Genomic DNA, 17,464 nt, shown 5'->3' with positions numbered 1-17,464 from the left:
TAAATTGAAATTAGTTGATAAAAGAAGATAAAATATAAAAATATAAAAGCGATAGAGCAAAGCGCGGAGCAGTAAGCAAGAGCGTCCGAACAGTAGCTGAGCAGGTATTTATATTCCAAAGGGAAAGGGGCAATTGGTAAGTATATTCCAAAGGCAAACGGGTACCAGGTAAGTATATTCCAAAGGGAAAGGGGCAATGGGTAAGTATATTCCAAAGGGAAAGGGGCAATGGGTAAGTATATTCCAAAGGCAAACGGGTACCAGGTAAGTATATTCCAAAGGGAAAGGGGCAATGGGTAAGTATATTCCAAAGGCAAACGGGTACCAGGTAAGTATATTCCAAAGGGAAAGGGGCAATAGGTAAGTATATTCCAAGTATATTCAATTGTGTATTATTAACTTATGTTAACAGATGGATCCTTACTGTAAAATCTTTTCAAACTTATATGAACTTACCTCCAATTTCATCAAGCGTTTTTCCTCGTAGCTCATGCAGCTTTCCTTTCTCAAGGGCAAGAAGCAGCTTGGACATTTTTGCACTTTGTATGGTGGCCTCAGAAAGATGGTAAAACTGTCTGTGCACTGTTATGTCGTGACCCAATAAGTCCGCCAGCTGATCCATTTCGTTGTTCTTTAAATTTAACATCTGAGAAGTAGTTGCCATTTCTTTCCTCAGCTGAGTAGATCGTAAAAAATCTGGTTTTGGGCACCACATTCATCTGCAAACTTCCTAAGACATTGATGTCCCCTGTAGCATGTGAGGCAGTGAGGAACGGCGAATAAATAGTCGTTCTTGTTGGGCACACCACACTGCTCTCTCTTCATAATCATCAGATTTAAGGACTTCGTCATTTCGGGAGTCAGCAACACTGCCACTTTTCTTCCCCTTTTTCCCTTGAGCTCGACCCGCTCAAAGTACATGCACAATTTCTGTTCATACTCCGATAAATCCGTTTCTTTTTGTGTAATTGAACAATCTCATTCCAGGAAATTTTTAAGCTGACGTTATCATGTGACCTAAACTTGATAACTTGATATTGTTAGTATACCTGCTTCAAAATAAAGGAAATTGAACTAACTGAGGTCTTAAAATAGAAGGGGACAGCAAAAGTAATTGTTAGAAATATAATCAGAAATCCTAGTGGTTCCAGGGACTGTTCAGTTTACTGTTGAACATTTTTATATCTGAAAATGTTTTTTATGTATTTTCAAGGATGATATTACAGGCTTTAGCAGTGAAGACAGCAACTGTGAGGAAAACAGTGGTTCAGAAAGGCAGCTGTGCTCCTCATCTTTGACACAAAATTGACACGCAGACAGTTTCACCAGTCTGATGTCACCAGTCATCATTTAGAAGAGGTGTTTCAGTTAATCCACCTCTTGTAGATCTTACTGGCCAAAATGTATCACCTATCCAAAGCAGCAGTTCCGCATTACCCTCTACCTCAACACACCATCAATCAGGGAAGTATGATAACTATCTTACAGTAATGTCTGCACTGTCTGACGTGTCTTCTGATGATGAGGAATTGAATCAGGCCATACTCGCAAGCCTACAGAGTGAAAGGTTAGTCCAAATTCAAATGTTTTATGGTAGCCAATATCAAAGATGCAGTTTTGTTGTTATTAGTGATTTTCCTTTTATTTAGGTTTTTATAGTTTTCTTATTTTAATTGGTTTACAGGTATGTAGTGAAGGGGTGTGTTACCTGCTCGTTCATATGCATATGATGTGTTTATTGCCCCTTAAATTCAACAGATGTTTTGCAGATTGTTCAAAGTTCAAAATTGTCAATGTTCTTGAACAAAACGCATACCACTCTCTTAAAAGCATAGTAACTTACATTTATCTTGTTTGTTTTAGAAAGATCACAGGATGTCCAGTGCCAGCGAAAGATATTTAGCAAGATCTTGCAACAAAAATAAACCATCAGAAGAAATGCAAGTTTAAAAGAGAACTCCGGTCAATTTTAACATTGAGCTCATTTATTTGTAAATTTGGAGTGCTGTCAATACAGAGAACAACGACGTTGTTGCCTACACTGTGTTATCCTCTTTTTAAAATTTGCACCCTGTTGACTTCAATGGGGCAAGTTTTAAACCTGCTTTTAGCCTCTTAACATCCTTGATGTGTCATTACAAGTGCCCAGCCATGTGAGTGATTCTATTAGAGTTAACACGGGTGAATCTGACTGCAGTAGATGTGAAAGATATGAATAAAAATGATGTTATTTCAGCCAGCGCAAATACCTGTATTTACTTCCTGTTTTCGGTCGAAGTCCAAAGTAGTCGATTGTCGAGTTCACGCATGTGATCATAGGTAACTAAACCTATGTCCTCAGATGATTTCCAAAAGCTTTATCGGGCCAAGTGGTCTGAATACATTTCACATAGTGCTTTAAACACGATTAGTGATTTAAAATACAACAAGCCAACGAAACTTCCACGCACCGAAGACATCATGAAGCTTAACAAGCATCTTGATGAAAAGGCAAAGTCAGCAACTTCAGCACTGGAGAAGGCAGCAACACCACAGAATTATTCCAATGTTGCAAGAACAACGCTGACCGGAGTTCCGGATACAGCGGATGAGTGCAGACGTGTGTTCGTGAGCTCTCGGTAGTGGTATCTAGCATCTGCCTTTATCCTGATCTAACCTCTCATCAATTTAATTTGTTTGCAAGAGGCAAAGCCATTAAGATCACTTTTGTATGGCAAGCTACAATTTTCGACATAAAAAGCAAAAGAAAACCACAAATCAAACTCCACGGCACCTGCACGCCAACCTGATCTCACAGAATTCCGTGAAATGAACACGGCCCCTTAACTCAAAATCTGTGGCAGTTTCACGGAATCGCCGAAAATTCCGTGATGTGCCCACGGATGTGATGCCTATTGTAAGTCAATGACAGGCAGCATCCGTGGTCCACACACGGGCTGTTACAACACATGCGTTCCCCCACTAGACGTCGTTTTATAATTTGGAAAGGTATCGCTTTAAATATTCTTAGTTCACTTAAAGTACTTTACTTTAAATATTTAGTTTTAAAGTGATTTTAACTTGATATTGCATTGTTCTGTCGTCGTTTGATCGCTAGGATAACTTCTGGTCACCCTTAATTCCGTGACGTTACCACGGAATATTCAGTGGTCGCCACGGATTGTTTCACATTCACTGGACGATATTACCTGCTGATTTTAACACTTTAAGTAGGCTATTCCAGTTGACTGTGTTTGCAATGCAATGTAGCCTAATTAAACTGTGAACCTATTCTCCCCTGATCAGTTTGTATAGCCTTTTGCTTATTGTCAAATTCTGTGATGGCACCACGGATTCTTTTTCCGTGACGGAACCACGGAATATTCAGTGGTCGCCATGGATTGTTTCACATTCACTGACTGGACGATATTACCTGCTGATTTTAACACTTTAAGTAGGCTATTCCATATTAGTTTGCGATGCAATGTAGCCTAATTAAAATGTGAACCTCTTATCTCCCCTGATCAGTTTGTAGGCTATAGCCTTTTGCTTATTGCCAAATTCTGTGATGGCACCACGGATTCTTCTTCCGTGACGGGACCACGGAATATTCAGTGGTCGCCACAGATGTTTTCACATTCACTGGACCGTATATTGCCTAAATTGCTGATTTTGACATTTTAAGTAGGCTATTCAAGTTGTCTGTGTTTGCGATGCAATGTAGCCTAATTAAACTGAACATCTTATCTCGATCAGTTTGTATAACCCTTTTGCTTATTGTCAAATTCTGTGATGGCACCACGGATTCTTTCGTGGTGGACAGTGGACACACGGATAACCGGATCACTAGAGGCAGGCTTGATCAATCAAACTCCCATCCATCATCTTAGTGTAAATAATATTTGGACTAATTTACTATTTTTTTTTAAATGTTTTAATTGACAGATAGGCATATACAGACAACGAAAACAAAAAACAATGAAGACTAATAATAAATTAATATTAAATCGGACGAGTCTGTTGCCATGGCGGCGAGACGTCACACTTCCTTGCGCGCATCCTAGAATTTCGCGGGTTTTCCAGTCATTGCGAGGATCCCATCTACAAATCGGTATGTATCTCAGACCTGCGTTGCTTATTTACTATCTATAAATGTTGAGTTATAAGTTTTGATACGTTTTAGATGGGTTGTATTGTTCATTACTAAAGATTTGACAAGATATTGTGTCTGTAAATAGTTGTTTTCCTCCAAAAAAGTATGACTTTTTACATTACAAACATCTCGGCCTATGTACACCAAACTTTCCAGTTGTTATATACTTAGCAGTATTCTTATTATTTTCTTAGTATTCTAAATATTCTAAGATATTTTCAAAGGGATTTGTAAATCATTCCTGGCCTGATTTATGTGACATTTTAATTAAAACAAATATGGCGAAAATAGATTTTTTTTTTTTTTTTTTTTTTTTTTTGTAAGTTATATTTTTTGATTTCCTAAGTAATGGAAGCATTTAGGCCGGATCCTGAAATCCATCTGACATTTATTTTTTCATCTTGTGTGTAAACATAAGTTTTGCACCTGGCTTTATCATATGTTCAGATTTATGTTACCGAAAATATATGCAAAATTGCGCATTTTTAATTAGATAATGCCTACTATGCATAATTAAACATACAAATTTCAAAAACTTGTAATACATTGTTTTTATATACTTGTGTATAGTAATCAACTGAGGACGTTTCATGGTGATATCTATTATTTTAAAATTGTACCCTATTCACCTGTCTAGTGTATCGCGTTAATGTAGACATTATGATATTTTTTCTCAGAGATATATCTAATGATGCTTTCTTGTCTGTTCTACAGATTTTTTGCTGTTCTACATCATATCTCCATATCTCTATCTCTTGTACGTAGAACACAAAGGCACTTTTAAGAGCCACTCTTTCAATCTCTCTCTGTCTCTCTCACTCTGTTTTTCTCTAGTTCTCCCTTTCTCTCTCTCCCCCACATCACCCCCCCCCCCCCACACACACACACACACACACGCCCCCCTCTCTCTCTCACACACACACACACACACACACACACATCTTCATATCTGTATTGTGTGTCTATTATTGTCTGTATTTTTGTATTGTATCTGTGCATGTACCATGTCGCAAAACCACCCAGTCTTTGAAGATCTCAGTGAGGCCAGGGTAAGACATTTTGATAATTTTACACCCATGTCTATGAAAATCACTATTGGTATTACATATTGTTTTTTGTAGTTGCTGTTGAGGTATTATGTTCTAGACATTTAATTTACATTGAAGTAGTGTAGTATTTTATCTTATATTTAGTAGTTTTTGTTTTGTGTTTTTTATGGTTACTTACTAAAAAAGCGGCCATCAAACATAACCATCAGTTAGTGTAAATCCAGTGTCTTAAAATTGTATCATAACTGAACCAGGACAAAGTCATGTTTGTGACGCTGGTATATACCAGAGAAGGTGATAGATATAAGCATAAAACGTATAAAGACAAGTTAAACTAAAGCATAATAGACAGGCTTGTTGATGCAAATTTCAATCATCAAAAGGTTCAAAATGCAGCGGTGTTATAGCCCTACGTTTTGTCAGCACATCTGCAGTGCATATCTTTTTGTAGCATTAGGGGTGTAGCCTTACTACTAACATGTTTGATGTAGGCACAGCAAATCACAACGATTATACTGGATTCTCTGAATTAGTCACAAACGTACTTCGACATAACTGCAAAATAACTGTTAAAAGATTGACACCATTGTTGTGTAGTTAAAATGTCTTAGCAATAAAGGAATTTGTAGTTTTCTACAATGGTAATAGACATGCCTTAATAATAGACAATATGCCTTCTGTCTGATTTACAGCATCAAAACATGTCAAAAGGTGGAGGGCTCAAGAAGACCTGCCCAGCGTGTAAAAAAAAAAGTTTTTAATGGCTTCAAGAAGTGCCCCATGTGTAAGGCTCCACAGCCTAAAAATGCCCGCTAAACAAAAAGATCGAAAAATTTGAGCAAAAAAAACAAACATGGGTTGCCAACACCAAAAAAAATCAGGTGACCTCACATTTGTGGGACGATGCCGTCATTTTGGTAAGTAATTTTTGTTGTTTTGTCACCATAGTCCAGTTATTTTTGGGTACTGGGGGGGACTTTCTGATTTTGACTGAGACAAGATAATGCATTAACATCTTTATGAAAGCTATTTATTCAACAGTTTTAGCATCTTAACTGTAGTACTCTACTGTCATTGAAAAACGTTGCAAACAGACCAAAGACTCTCAGGATCACTGAGCTCAGAGCCTGCAGCACTGTAAGATGTTTCACAGTGCTTCATATGAAGAACAGTTGACTTTCCCCTGTGCACAACAAGCACCAGTATGTAAGCACATGGCGCTCGGTTGACATCACATTTTGTGAGCTATTTGACACGTGAACTGAACTTGGCCAATAAGACACAGGTGCATTAGATATCACACTGAAATCTAATGGTGCTACCATCTGACCTTGTTTGTGACTGTCAGTCAAACTGCATCTCATACGAAATGGCATTTAGTGTTCACCAAAAGTAATACTACTAACACTGTTCTTGATATGAAGCACTACTAACCTTGCGACATTGCTACTTGGACGTTTATGCAGGATGAACACGACACGTGCATGTGCATACTTTTACTCTTTTGGTCTTTTGTTCTTGTCTTGTAGTTTTCTCGCTTGTGTTTATTTTAGGCTTGTTTCAGATGGGTGGCTGACTGGCTGTCTGTCTGGCTTAATGCAAAGCATTCTGGGGGTCAATAACACTATTTCAACAACAAAAAAGTCATACCTACCGGTAGTTAGCCTGCTATTCAGCTAAGTTGATCAAGCTAATTTTCTCTTGATCATTCCTGTTAAGTCAGCCATGCAAAGGGCTTCTGGGATCTTGAATACAGCTATTCCTTGTTACAAAAGTCTGCTTTGACCCTAAGTATTTCGTGTGGACCTGCATTTGTGTCCTAGCTTTGTGATAGTGTGATAAACAGACAAAGATCCATACACAGCCACACCAAAGCACTTGTAATTGGTTTAATGTTTTTTATTTTGTATCTTTAGATAGAGAAGCTGCACGCAGTCGGCTGGAGGCCTTTGCTCCTGGTGGAATATCCACAAAAAAAGGCCAAAATGATCTTGCCTAAAGATCAAGTGTTGGGCAAAGGTGCACAGACCTGTGTGCAAAACATTTATGAAATTTTTAAAATGATGGTTGAAGGTAAGACTATATTTATATACTATAAACTTTATCTATGTATTTTTTTATATTATTATTTAGGAGTAGATGGTGTTGAGCAATGATTGGAAATAGTAAGGGCAACTGTGCTTCACTGAGTATCTGAGGCTTGTGGGTATTGTTTTATTTTGCCTTAGCTTTCACATTGTGACCTAATTGCGTATAATAAATTGTTTGTGTGTATTCTTCTAGTAAATACAGACCAGGCAACAGACAGTAGCCATGAACCTGGGGAGGCTACTGTCACTTTAAATTTTGAGATTACCCCATTAACAAGAGAACAAGGTGCGTTTGGCCCAGATTTGGTGCCTTCACTTTATTGTGTTCTCCTTGAGATTTTTGTGAGAATGTGCTTTAGCAGCAGATGTATTTTCACTACACCTATTTAAACTTTTATGAGACACAACACCATCTCTCCGCTTATCTTCAGATTCAGTAGCCATAATATCCGTGGACCAGGGGGCTGGGACTGTGGCTGTGGCTGATCAACCTCTTACTGGACAAGGTCTTAAGCTCTTCAGCTTTATATCTGTTCTTTATATCCTTGTGAGATGTCCTTTAGCAGCAAATATCTATTTTGACCAGGGGCTTTATTCACAAAGAATTTCATTTTAGCACAAAAATAATTCCTACATGACGTTAAAATGTCCTCACTAAGGCTTAGCGCTAAATTTTCTCCTAAAATCTTGAGATACTTTTTATCCCTAAGATTCTTTGTGAATACAGCCCCTAATTGTACTGTATATTATGTCATCTGTGTATACACTTTGGAGAGACAACATCTTCTTTCCACTCATTCTCATCCTCAGATTTGACAGGCGGTGAGAGTTTGGACCAGGGGGCTGGGACTGAGGATGGTCCAGAATTGTTGCCTAGCCCTCCTCCTACAGTACAAGGTGTTACAGTGTCCGGAGTACTTCCAACCATAGCCCTGTCATTTGAGCTCACTGTATGCTGTCAGTGGGAACAAGAACGAGATAATTTGGTACAACATAGACCAAATAGAGAACAGGAACTTTACGCTGAATGGTACCATGAGAAATTAAACTGAAAATGAGCTCATGGTGTCATTGTATTAGCGTAAACAGATGGTTTGCTATGTAGTCTATGCTGTACCAAATTATCTTGTTATTCTTCCTACCAACAGCACTTGGGAAGCTCAAACAACAGGGCTATGGTTGGATGTACTCTGTAGGATCACTTTAAGCTCTTTTTTTGTCAGATCTCTGTTATGACCTAATTGTATATTACGATAGACAATGCTATCTCTTCACTCATTTTAGATTCAGTAGCCACAATATCCGTGGACCAGGGGGCTGGGACTGAGGCTGTGGCTGATCAACCTCCTACTGGACAAGGTCTTAAGCTTTTCAGCTTTATTTCTGTTCTTTATCTTTGAAAGAATATGCGTAAGCTTCAAAACTCTGTACTGTACTGAACCAAGTCTATTTGTTTATATAGGGAAAAGACGAAATCAGAGGAAGAGAGGTGAATTAAAATCTGACATCTAATATTCTGTCATCTTTTACATTATCAACACAGAGTATTCATTGAATTGTTGTGCAGGTCTTCCTGATATTATTGGTTTAATTAATTTCCATATGAATTGTATGCATAGTGTTCGTGTGATAGTTTTTCAAGTATTAAGTATTTTACAAGGCTACATTTGCATTTGGGTTATCATTTATCATTCACTACTCTATGTACTTATGTTGTACAGTGAGAACAAAAGATTGCTCCCACAACAATCGGGATGTGCACCCATACCGTGGGATAATACGGACAAGGCAGAGAAAGGTAGGATTGGAGAGGTAGTTTGATTGTTTTATCTGATATGATGTCTTCCCTACAGAAAATACATCTTGGCTAGCCTAAGCATGTTTTGAAGCTGGTTTGATCAGCCATTTTTTTTACCAGTTAATGTTTTTGCATGAGATTTGATGGTTTTAGTTGGTTTGACCATCTTATGATGTCCATTCTTAGCCTGATACACCAAACGCTTTCACATTATTTCACTTTGTGCAAAGCGCCTGGAACCTATCCATTGGGATATTTGCTTCCTGGTGGGCAGATAATTTCTGCTTCAACCAATCGCTACTTGGTCGTGACGTATGTTACGCGCTGGAACGCACCATCTTCTCTTTCAGCCCACCCTAGACTATCTTAGACCATCCAGCAACCAGCATAATTTTTCTGCAAGGTTTAAACTACAACTAAAATCATATAAAACTGTGAAAAGGTATTTGATTAAAAAAAAAAAAATCTTGGTGAAAAATCTTGGTGTTGCACTGCCAGTTTAGAAGTTGTCCTGTGACAAACTCAGAAAGTAACTGAGAATGCTAGTGCTCCTTCTTGGGCACACACTACTCAAAGCCCAGGTACCCCAGTGGCATGCCACTGAACCATGTACAAGTTACTCAGCATCATAAATTAAACTAAAGTGAACCTTAATTGGTGGGACCCGCATCATCTGCTTAGATGTCAGCAAAGCTAACCACTGTATCTCCTGTAGTCACAGTGGAGTGTGTCCTATTGCTAAATTTCGAATGCATGTCCATTGTGAAATTTAGTGCCAATTGTTAGCCTGGGTTTCCCCATGCTGCCTTGCGCGCAGCACAATTTTATTCACGCTGCTATGCTGCCTGGACACCATGGACCAGATTTTCCCCTCAAAAAGGGTACCACTCACAGAACGGGGAGGGAGCAGCAAGACTATGATGATGACGTCTATGCGACACACCGAAGCAGTTTGTTTATATCTATGGATCCAACATGGCAGTAGACGCGAAGTTACCTTTCGATGTGGCCTTAGATAGTGTTCTAAGTAGTTAAGAACGTAAGTTTATTTTGAAAAAAAAAATCTCTGACCCATCGTCTTCTTCCTCGTCGAATTTCTGTCACTCTACATGCGTCATCTGGTATAATTGAAACAATTGGCTATGAGCTACGTACAGGCGCATTTGATAGACATTCGTAGCGCCCAATAAACGGCTCTGGGCATTCGTAAACTACACCTCAAATACGAGAAAATTAACATGTGGTTCCCAGACCACGTCTCAATGAGACGAGGTCTGACGTTAGCCAGGCTAGCCAATTGTATCAAATAGTGCCAATTGTATCACCAGGGAATTCTTTGTCACTTCAATAAGATTTGCCCTTGATCCATGTCTCTAAACATTTATTTTTAAATGCCTAGAAATATCCTTTAAAGGTCCTTATATTTGATGTGGAGAAAGGGTGGGAACCCTCTTCCCTGTTAACTACATGATGGTTGATATCCTGACAGACTATTGCTTGAATATGGACATGGACCTGAATATGGACAGAATATGGACCTGATTGTTGTTCTGGGAAATATACTTGTTCCTATTATCTTTAATCGTGTAAGACTGGAAAAACTGGTTAAAGAACGATCACTGCTCAGTAAGACAAAGGACCTTGCTGGAAATGAACATTTGACCTCCCCCTCATACAGTCTCACCTAATCTACATTTCATTCTCTCTTATGCACACCAAAAAATCACACAAGAATACATATGGTTTAATGTGAATGATTATCATTGAGTATTATGTTTAGTATCATTTAAAATGTCTCAGAGTGAGTGGTACAAATGTCTCATTTCCAAATAAGTAAAACAAAATGTAATAAGGTTTTTAGAAGTTTAGAGAAAACTGGCACACAAAGGAAGATAGGCAAATCTTTTTTTTACATAAAATATAAAAAAGCACACTAAATTGAGTGAGAAATTGTTTGTGTAGGGAGGGAAACTAATTTTTATTGGTGCATTCTCAAAAACATTCATGCATTAGAGGCCCCCTAGAAAACTAGATGTCACATCTCAAGGGGTTTTCCTCTTACAATAATTTTGAAATTACTGAAATTATTTGAAAACTGATCACCTAATGTCACTCCAAATCATTCAATTTAAGTTTGCATTGTAGTTCTGTGTGCAATATTTCATGTAACACATTTCCATGTCTTTTTTTGCCTTCCACAGGGGAAGACCGAACTCCTGTACGACTGGATGCCCTGCGATCTATGGTATGGTACCCTTGCTTGGACAGTTCGCCCTTACCCCATTTTTTACATTGCAATGCACAACATAAACCTTCCAGCAAATTAAAAGACAACACGTTGCATGGCAACTAAACCAGTTGGTTAGAACTACTGTGTTTGACAGATGACATTGAGCCAAAAAAACAACAAAAAAAGGAAAATAAACTTGTCTCAAGTGTTTTTTGACATTTAGATTCAAGGGGAAGTGCTGAATAAGAACTATTGACCTATAGCCGTAGCTTGTGATCATGATAGTTGTAATGGATATACCTAAAGTTGTGTTAACCACACCCTTGACTATTCATTACCAACCCTACTCTCACTGAGTGCTACATTGGCTTTAAGCGAGGCCAGACAAGATTGCATTTTCAAAATTCTGTTTTTAAGTCTTTGCAATCTACTGTATACTACTGTATACTCTATACTACTATCTTAATTGTATTAGGTTATGAGTTACCAGTTACCAGTTGTAAACGGTGTTGTCTATATATTTTTCTTTGTTTATCAAAAACTCTAGATGCTATTTTAATTTTTTAGGCCTATGGTTAATCTTAAAGGAACACTCCGACTTTTTTGGACTTTAGCCTATTCAACTTATCCCCCAGAGTTAGATAAGTCCATACATACCTTTTTCATCTCCGTGCGTGCTATAAGTCTGTTTGACGCAGCCACCGCTAGCCTAGCTTAGCACAAAGACCGGATGTAAATGGTTGCAGTTAGCATACTAATCCAAATAAGTGACAAAATAACGCAAACATTTTCCTATTTACATGTTGTGATTTGTATAGTCACAGAGTGTACAAAAAACAAAGTCACATGAGACACAGACATATTTTAACCGTATAAATACTGGGAACTATATTCTCAGAAGGCGAAGCACTGCTACTTGGGCGGAGTGATAACCGCAGCACCTGAGACGCGCCGTGGTGAGGAGCAGAGAGTTCTTTCAGAGCGCGTCTCAGGTGCTGCGCCCAAGTAGCAGTGCTTCCGCCTTCAGAGAATATAGTTCCCAGTATTTATACGGTTAAAATATGTCTGTCTCATGTGACTTTGTTTTTTGTACACTCTGTGACTATACAAATCACAACATGTAAATAGGAAAATGTTTGCGTTATTTTGTCACTTATTTGGATTAGTATGCTAGCTGCAACCATTTACATCCAGTCTTTGTGCTAAGCTAGGCTAGCGGTGCTGATTTGCAATGACTTTAAACAACAAAGCAAAATGCTCCAGGTCATGTGATGAAATGTCATACAGTAATCTAAGACAAAGCAGGCTGTTGTATACAATGAATCTTCCTATTAATCCCCAACTATAATACACTACAGTAGTTGCTAGAGGTGAATGCACAGATGTGATTAATATGGATTCTGTCCTCCATTTGTTAAATAGGGATGTTTGCTAATGCCAGCCATAATGGACAGAATCTGCCTCCAACAGTGTCCTCACTGTCCTGTCCCATCAGTTTCCCCATCATAGTAGTAGTTATAACTGGCCAGTCTACTGCTCAGTCACAGGTATCATGTCCTTTTTCCTCTTGATGTTCAGCAGACCGTCTTTATAGAAATCACAAACTAGACTCAGACAAATCTACACTTTAACATGGGTAGTGTAAATGCTGACAAAATATTGAATTTGTCCTTGCATGATAGTGGTTAAGCTGAATGTGTATCCAGGGGAGGGCTGGGTCAGAATAATATACAATGAAATTAGACGAAGGGGGAAGGGGGATTACAACAAGAAGACCTTTAAATATCCTTTCATAATTTAATTTTATTCACTGGAAATTATGCATATATTAATTATTTAAAAAAAAAAAAAAATACAGGGACTTTTGTGGCAATCCTCTTTCATTTCCATCCAGTGTGACTTCCATACCAGGCGATGAATAAGATATATGGCTTTATAGAAGAGTTTGTTTACACATAACATGTCCAGATCATGTCTGATTAATGTGTTGTTGTTTTTGTGCCTGTTCATAAGGTGGGATGTTGATATCCCATTTCAATTCAATTCATTATGTCTGATGTGAGACGACATAAATGTAAGAGTATCAGGGTTATGGGCTTGTCAGCTATAACTGGGACTTTGGCCTCCTTCTCAAGATGAAATTTGCTGTTGGTACTCCATTCTACATCCCAACCTCCATGGAGCACTGAGACTCTGATGATGGGGCTATCACCTGCAAACTTGATCTTGGTCGTTTCTCCTCCAGCAGTAGGAGCAATAACTGTACTGTACTGTTGCTGGTGGTTTGCACCACTGATCCACTGTTTTGTGACCTGTCCTGCGCCACTCATCAACTGTCTTGTGCCACCTGTCCTGTGCACTGTGCCATTGACTTGCTGTCCCATGCACTGTCCTGCACAACTCATACTGTTTTGTGACACTTGCCTACTCTCACATGGCACTCACTTAATGTCCCGTCTGATGTGCCTGCTGTCCCTAGTCATTTGTCACTGTCCATGGGTTAGGTTTATGATTAGGTTCAGGGTTAGGTTTTTAACAATATGTAAGTCTCACAGGACAGTGGTGCGGGACCGTAGACCAGTGGCACAGTGAGTGTGCAGGACAGTGTACAGGACAGTAGGCGAATGGCACGAGCCACCAGCGACAGTAGAATACTACAGCTCTACAGCCTTGTGGCCTATCCGTGTTGAGGGCATGTTTCCGTATTGTTCAAATTTACTAAATTATTTTATTCCTCTGAAAGTCAAGTAGCAAGTGACACAGAGCTATATTGCTGTTCATGACTTGCAGGCTGGAGAACAGATTGAGAGGATATATCATGTTATATGCTAAGCTATGCACGCATAGGTGTTATGTGACTCCAAAACAGCCAGGTTGATGGCATTTTCCACAGCCTGATAGGGATCCATGAGTGATGATACAATGGTGTGTAGCCTGAATGCAGACCAATCAAGTGTCACATGTCTGTCCTGTCTGGTGATGCACATGGGTGTTTTGTTATTTTGGGGCCATGTGCTCTTGTCATTGTCTGGTCCCTCCCCCTTGTTATCTGATTATTGGTTTAGTTGTCCCACCTGTCCTGCTCGTTACCCTCCTTGTTTGCCTCCCTATTTAGTCTTCCTGTGTTTGCTGTCCTGTGCTGGTTCGTTGTACATGTTACGTGGTTCGTGTGTATCTTCCTGTTTGTTTGCCGTGCGTTGGTGTTTGTAGCCTACCTGACTGTCGTCCTAATAAATTCACTCTGCGTTTGAATCCACGCCTCTCGTCTCCCTACCGTGACAGAACGAACCAGCCAAAAATGTGGATTCAGCGGAGCGAACTTTGTCCTGCGGAGAGGGAGAACGGGATCTCCTTATTTAAATACTTTGCCATGTGCGCTCAGAGGAATGAGGAGATCAGGACAGCCGGCGGTCAGTCGGGAAGAGGTGAGACCAAGACTGCGACTGGCAACCATATAAAGTCCCTTGCTGACTCTCAGCGGTTTGAGGGAACCCGGTTGGCCAGGTTCTCTGGGACCCGCGGAGGTTGTAGGAGAGGAGGTGATAGAGGTGAGTCCCAGCATCACTCATCACATCGGTCTCACCTTGACCCTGAGTTCCATCCACCGCTGGTTCCGCCCAGCACAAGGCCATCACCACGGGTCCTGTCCAGCACAAGACCCTCGCCACTGGTCTCGTCCAGCATGAAGCCTTCACCGCTGGTTCCGGTGGTCCCGGTTTCAATGGTTCCAGTTCCGGTGGCCCCAAAGCGGAGGAGGAGAAGGAAGAGATCCTTCATGCCTGTTCCGGTGGTCCCGAGTCCGGTGGTCCCGAGTCCAGTGGTCTCAGTCCCGGTGGTCCCGGAGATCGTTCCCGTGCAACCTGCGGTCGTCCCCGTGCAGCCCGCTGTCATCCCGGAGGTCGTTCCCGTGCAGCCCGCTGTCATCTCAGAGATCGTCTCGGAACTGCCTACCATCAGTCCTGCCACGGCAAGGAGGGCGGTCTTCCTCTTTTATGAAGTGGCAGTATTGCATGCATGGAGGAGACACTGCACGTCTGCCGATCCAGAGATTGTTCAGGTCCCGTCTGCCGTTCCAGAGCCGGAGCCAGTGTCTGCCGTTCCAGAGCCGGAGCCGGTGGTGCCTGTTGCCGTTCCGGAGCCGGTGGTGCCTGTTGCCGTTCCGGAACCGGTGGTGCCTGTTGCAGTTCCTGAGCCGGTGGTGCCTGTTGCAGTTCCTGAGCCGGTGGTGCCTGTTGCAGTTCCTGAGCCGGTGGTGCCTGTTGCAGTTCCTGAGCCGGTGATGCCTGTTGCAGTTCCTGAGCCGGTGGTGCCTGTTGCAGTTCCTGAGCCGGTGGTGCCTGTTGCAGTTCCTGAGCCGGTGGTGCCTGTTGCAGTTCCTGAGCCGGTGGTGCCTGTTGCAGTTCCTGAGCCGGTGGTGCCTGTTGCAGTTCCTGAGCCGGTGGTGCCTGTTGCAGTTCCTGAGCCGGTGGTGCCTGTTGCAGTTCCTGAGCCGGTGGTGCCTGTTGCAGTTCCTGAGCCGGTGGTGCCTGTTGCAGTTCCTGAGCCGGTGGTGCCTGTTGCAGTTCCTGAGCCGGTGGTGCCTGTTGCAGTTCCTGAGCCGGTGGTGCCTGTTGCAGTTCCTGAGCCGGTGGTGCCTGTTGCAGTTCCTGAGCCGGTGGTGCCTGTTGCAGTTCCTGAGCCGGTGGTGCCTGTTGCAGTTCCTGAGCCGGTGGTGCCTGTTGCAGTTCCTGAGCCGGTGGTGCCTGTTGCAGTTCCTGAGCCGGTGGTGCCTGTTGCAGTTCCTGAGCCGGTGGTGCCTGTTGCAGTTCCTGAGCCGGTGGTGTCTGTTGCAGTTCCTGAGCCGGTGTCTTTTGCTGTTCCTGAGCCGGTTGCTGTTGTTGTTCCTGAGCCGGTGGTGTCTGTTGCTGTTGCAGTTCCTGAGCCGGTGGTGTCTGTGACTGTTCCTGAGCAAGGGTCTATTCCTGTTCCGCTTGGGTCTTCACCGCCATGGCTGCCCGAGTGGTCGTCTTCACCCTGTTCGTCTCCGCCCTGGCTGCCAGATGGACTGTCATCTCCGCCCTGGCCGCCAGATGGACTGTCGCCTTCGCCCTGGCCGCCCGAGGGGTCTTCACCGCTCTGGCCGCCCGAGGGGTCTTCACCGCCCTGGCCGCCCGATGAACTGTCCGCTTCGCCCTGGCCGCCTGATGAACTGTCCGCTTCGCCTGTCCCTTCCGTCCCGCCCTGGTCTGTCCCTCCCGTCCCGCCCTGGTCTGTCCCTCCCGTCCCGCCCTGGTCTGTCCCTCCCGTCCCGCCCTGGTCTTATGGAGCGTCTGGTAGCCGCTCCGTAGGGAGGGGGTAATGTCAAATGTCTGTCCTGTCTGGTGATGCACATGGGTGTTTTGTTATTTTGGGGCCATGTGCTCTTGTCATTGTCTGGTCCCTCCCCCTTGTTATCTGATTATTGGTTTAGTTGTCCCACCTGTCCTGCTCGTTACCCTCCTTGTTTGCCTCCCTATTTAGTCTTCCTGTGTTTGCTGTCCTGTGCTGGTTCGTTGTACATGTTACGTGGTTCGTGTGTATCTTCCTGTTTGTTTGCCGTGCGTTGGTGTTTGTAGCCTACCTGACTGTCGTCCTAATAAATTCACTCTGCGTTTGAATCCACGCCTCTCGTCTCCCTACCGTGACATCAAGTCAATAAAAAAATTATTATCCAAATCAAGTTAAATCAGAATAAACTTGGAGTTGGAGCTTATCATAGATTTTAAAGACACATTCTACTTTCCATTTTCTGAAAAAAGAGGGTGTCTGGCAGGTATAGGCCTACTCAATGAGGAGTTGGTCGACTGGTAAATTGAGCAATGTCCAGGGATGAGGGCTATGAGGCTGTGAAACAACAGTGGTGGTGGACATCTGGGATGCAGCTTTTTTATACTTTCAGACACTGGCTACGATCTTGTTGTCCTGTTTCCAACTCCGAACCTATCACCACCCTTACTGAAATGTTCACTTTTTTTACATACATTGGTTTTGAATATATGAATAACAGATTCATGGCTTTTTATCAAAGCTCTAACCTGTCAAGTCCATCACAGCGTGCTAAATACTGCCAAGTGACACCGGGTCCCATGGACAATGAATGACTTTTGATGTATTTCACCAGTGCCACTTTAGCATCCTGAAGAGTTT

The 17,464-nt window shown here is 41.9% G+C and overlaps 1 protein-coding gene across 5 annotated transcripts in view; it reads left to right on the top strand.

The window, feature by feature from the left end:
- The first annotated feature begins 5,504 nt into the window (after positions 1-5,504).
- The window catches only part of LOC306996493 (uncharacterized protein), a 29,998-nt gene continuing 18,038 nt past the window's right edge, over positions 5,505-17,464 (top strand). For 2 of the 5 annotated variants that reach the window (XM_079609022.1, XM_079609021.1), the window contains exons 1-9: positions 6,111-6,837; positions 7,098-7,254; positions 7,465-7,557; positions 7,703-7,777; positions 8,082-8,168; positions 8,556-8,630; positions 8,734-8,760; positions 8,993-9,069; positions 11,271-11,314. In XM_079609022.1, the coding sequence (XP_079465148.1) occupies positions 6,649-6,837; positions 7,098-7,254; positions 7,465-7,557; positions 7,703-7,777; positions 8,082-8,168; positions 8,556-8,630; positions 8,734-8,760; positions 8,993-9,069; positions 11,271-11,314 (824 nt within the window). In that variant the 5' untranslated portion in view covers positions 6,111-6,648. The other 3 variants (XM_079609023.1, XM_079609020.1, XM_079609019.1) reach the window with 3 other exon arrangements.

This window comes from Phoxinus phoxinus (genome assembly GCF_949152265.1).
Source record: "Phoxinus phoxinus genome assembly, chromosome: 4".
NCBI classification, from domain to species: domain Eukaryota; kingdom Metazoa; phylum Chordata; class Actinopteri; order Cypriniformes; family Leuciscidae; genus Phoxinus; species Phoxinus phoxinus.
The sequence above is the reverse complement of the archived record's forward strand: the minus strand, read 5'-3'. Positions and strand labels throughout refer to the sequence as shown.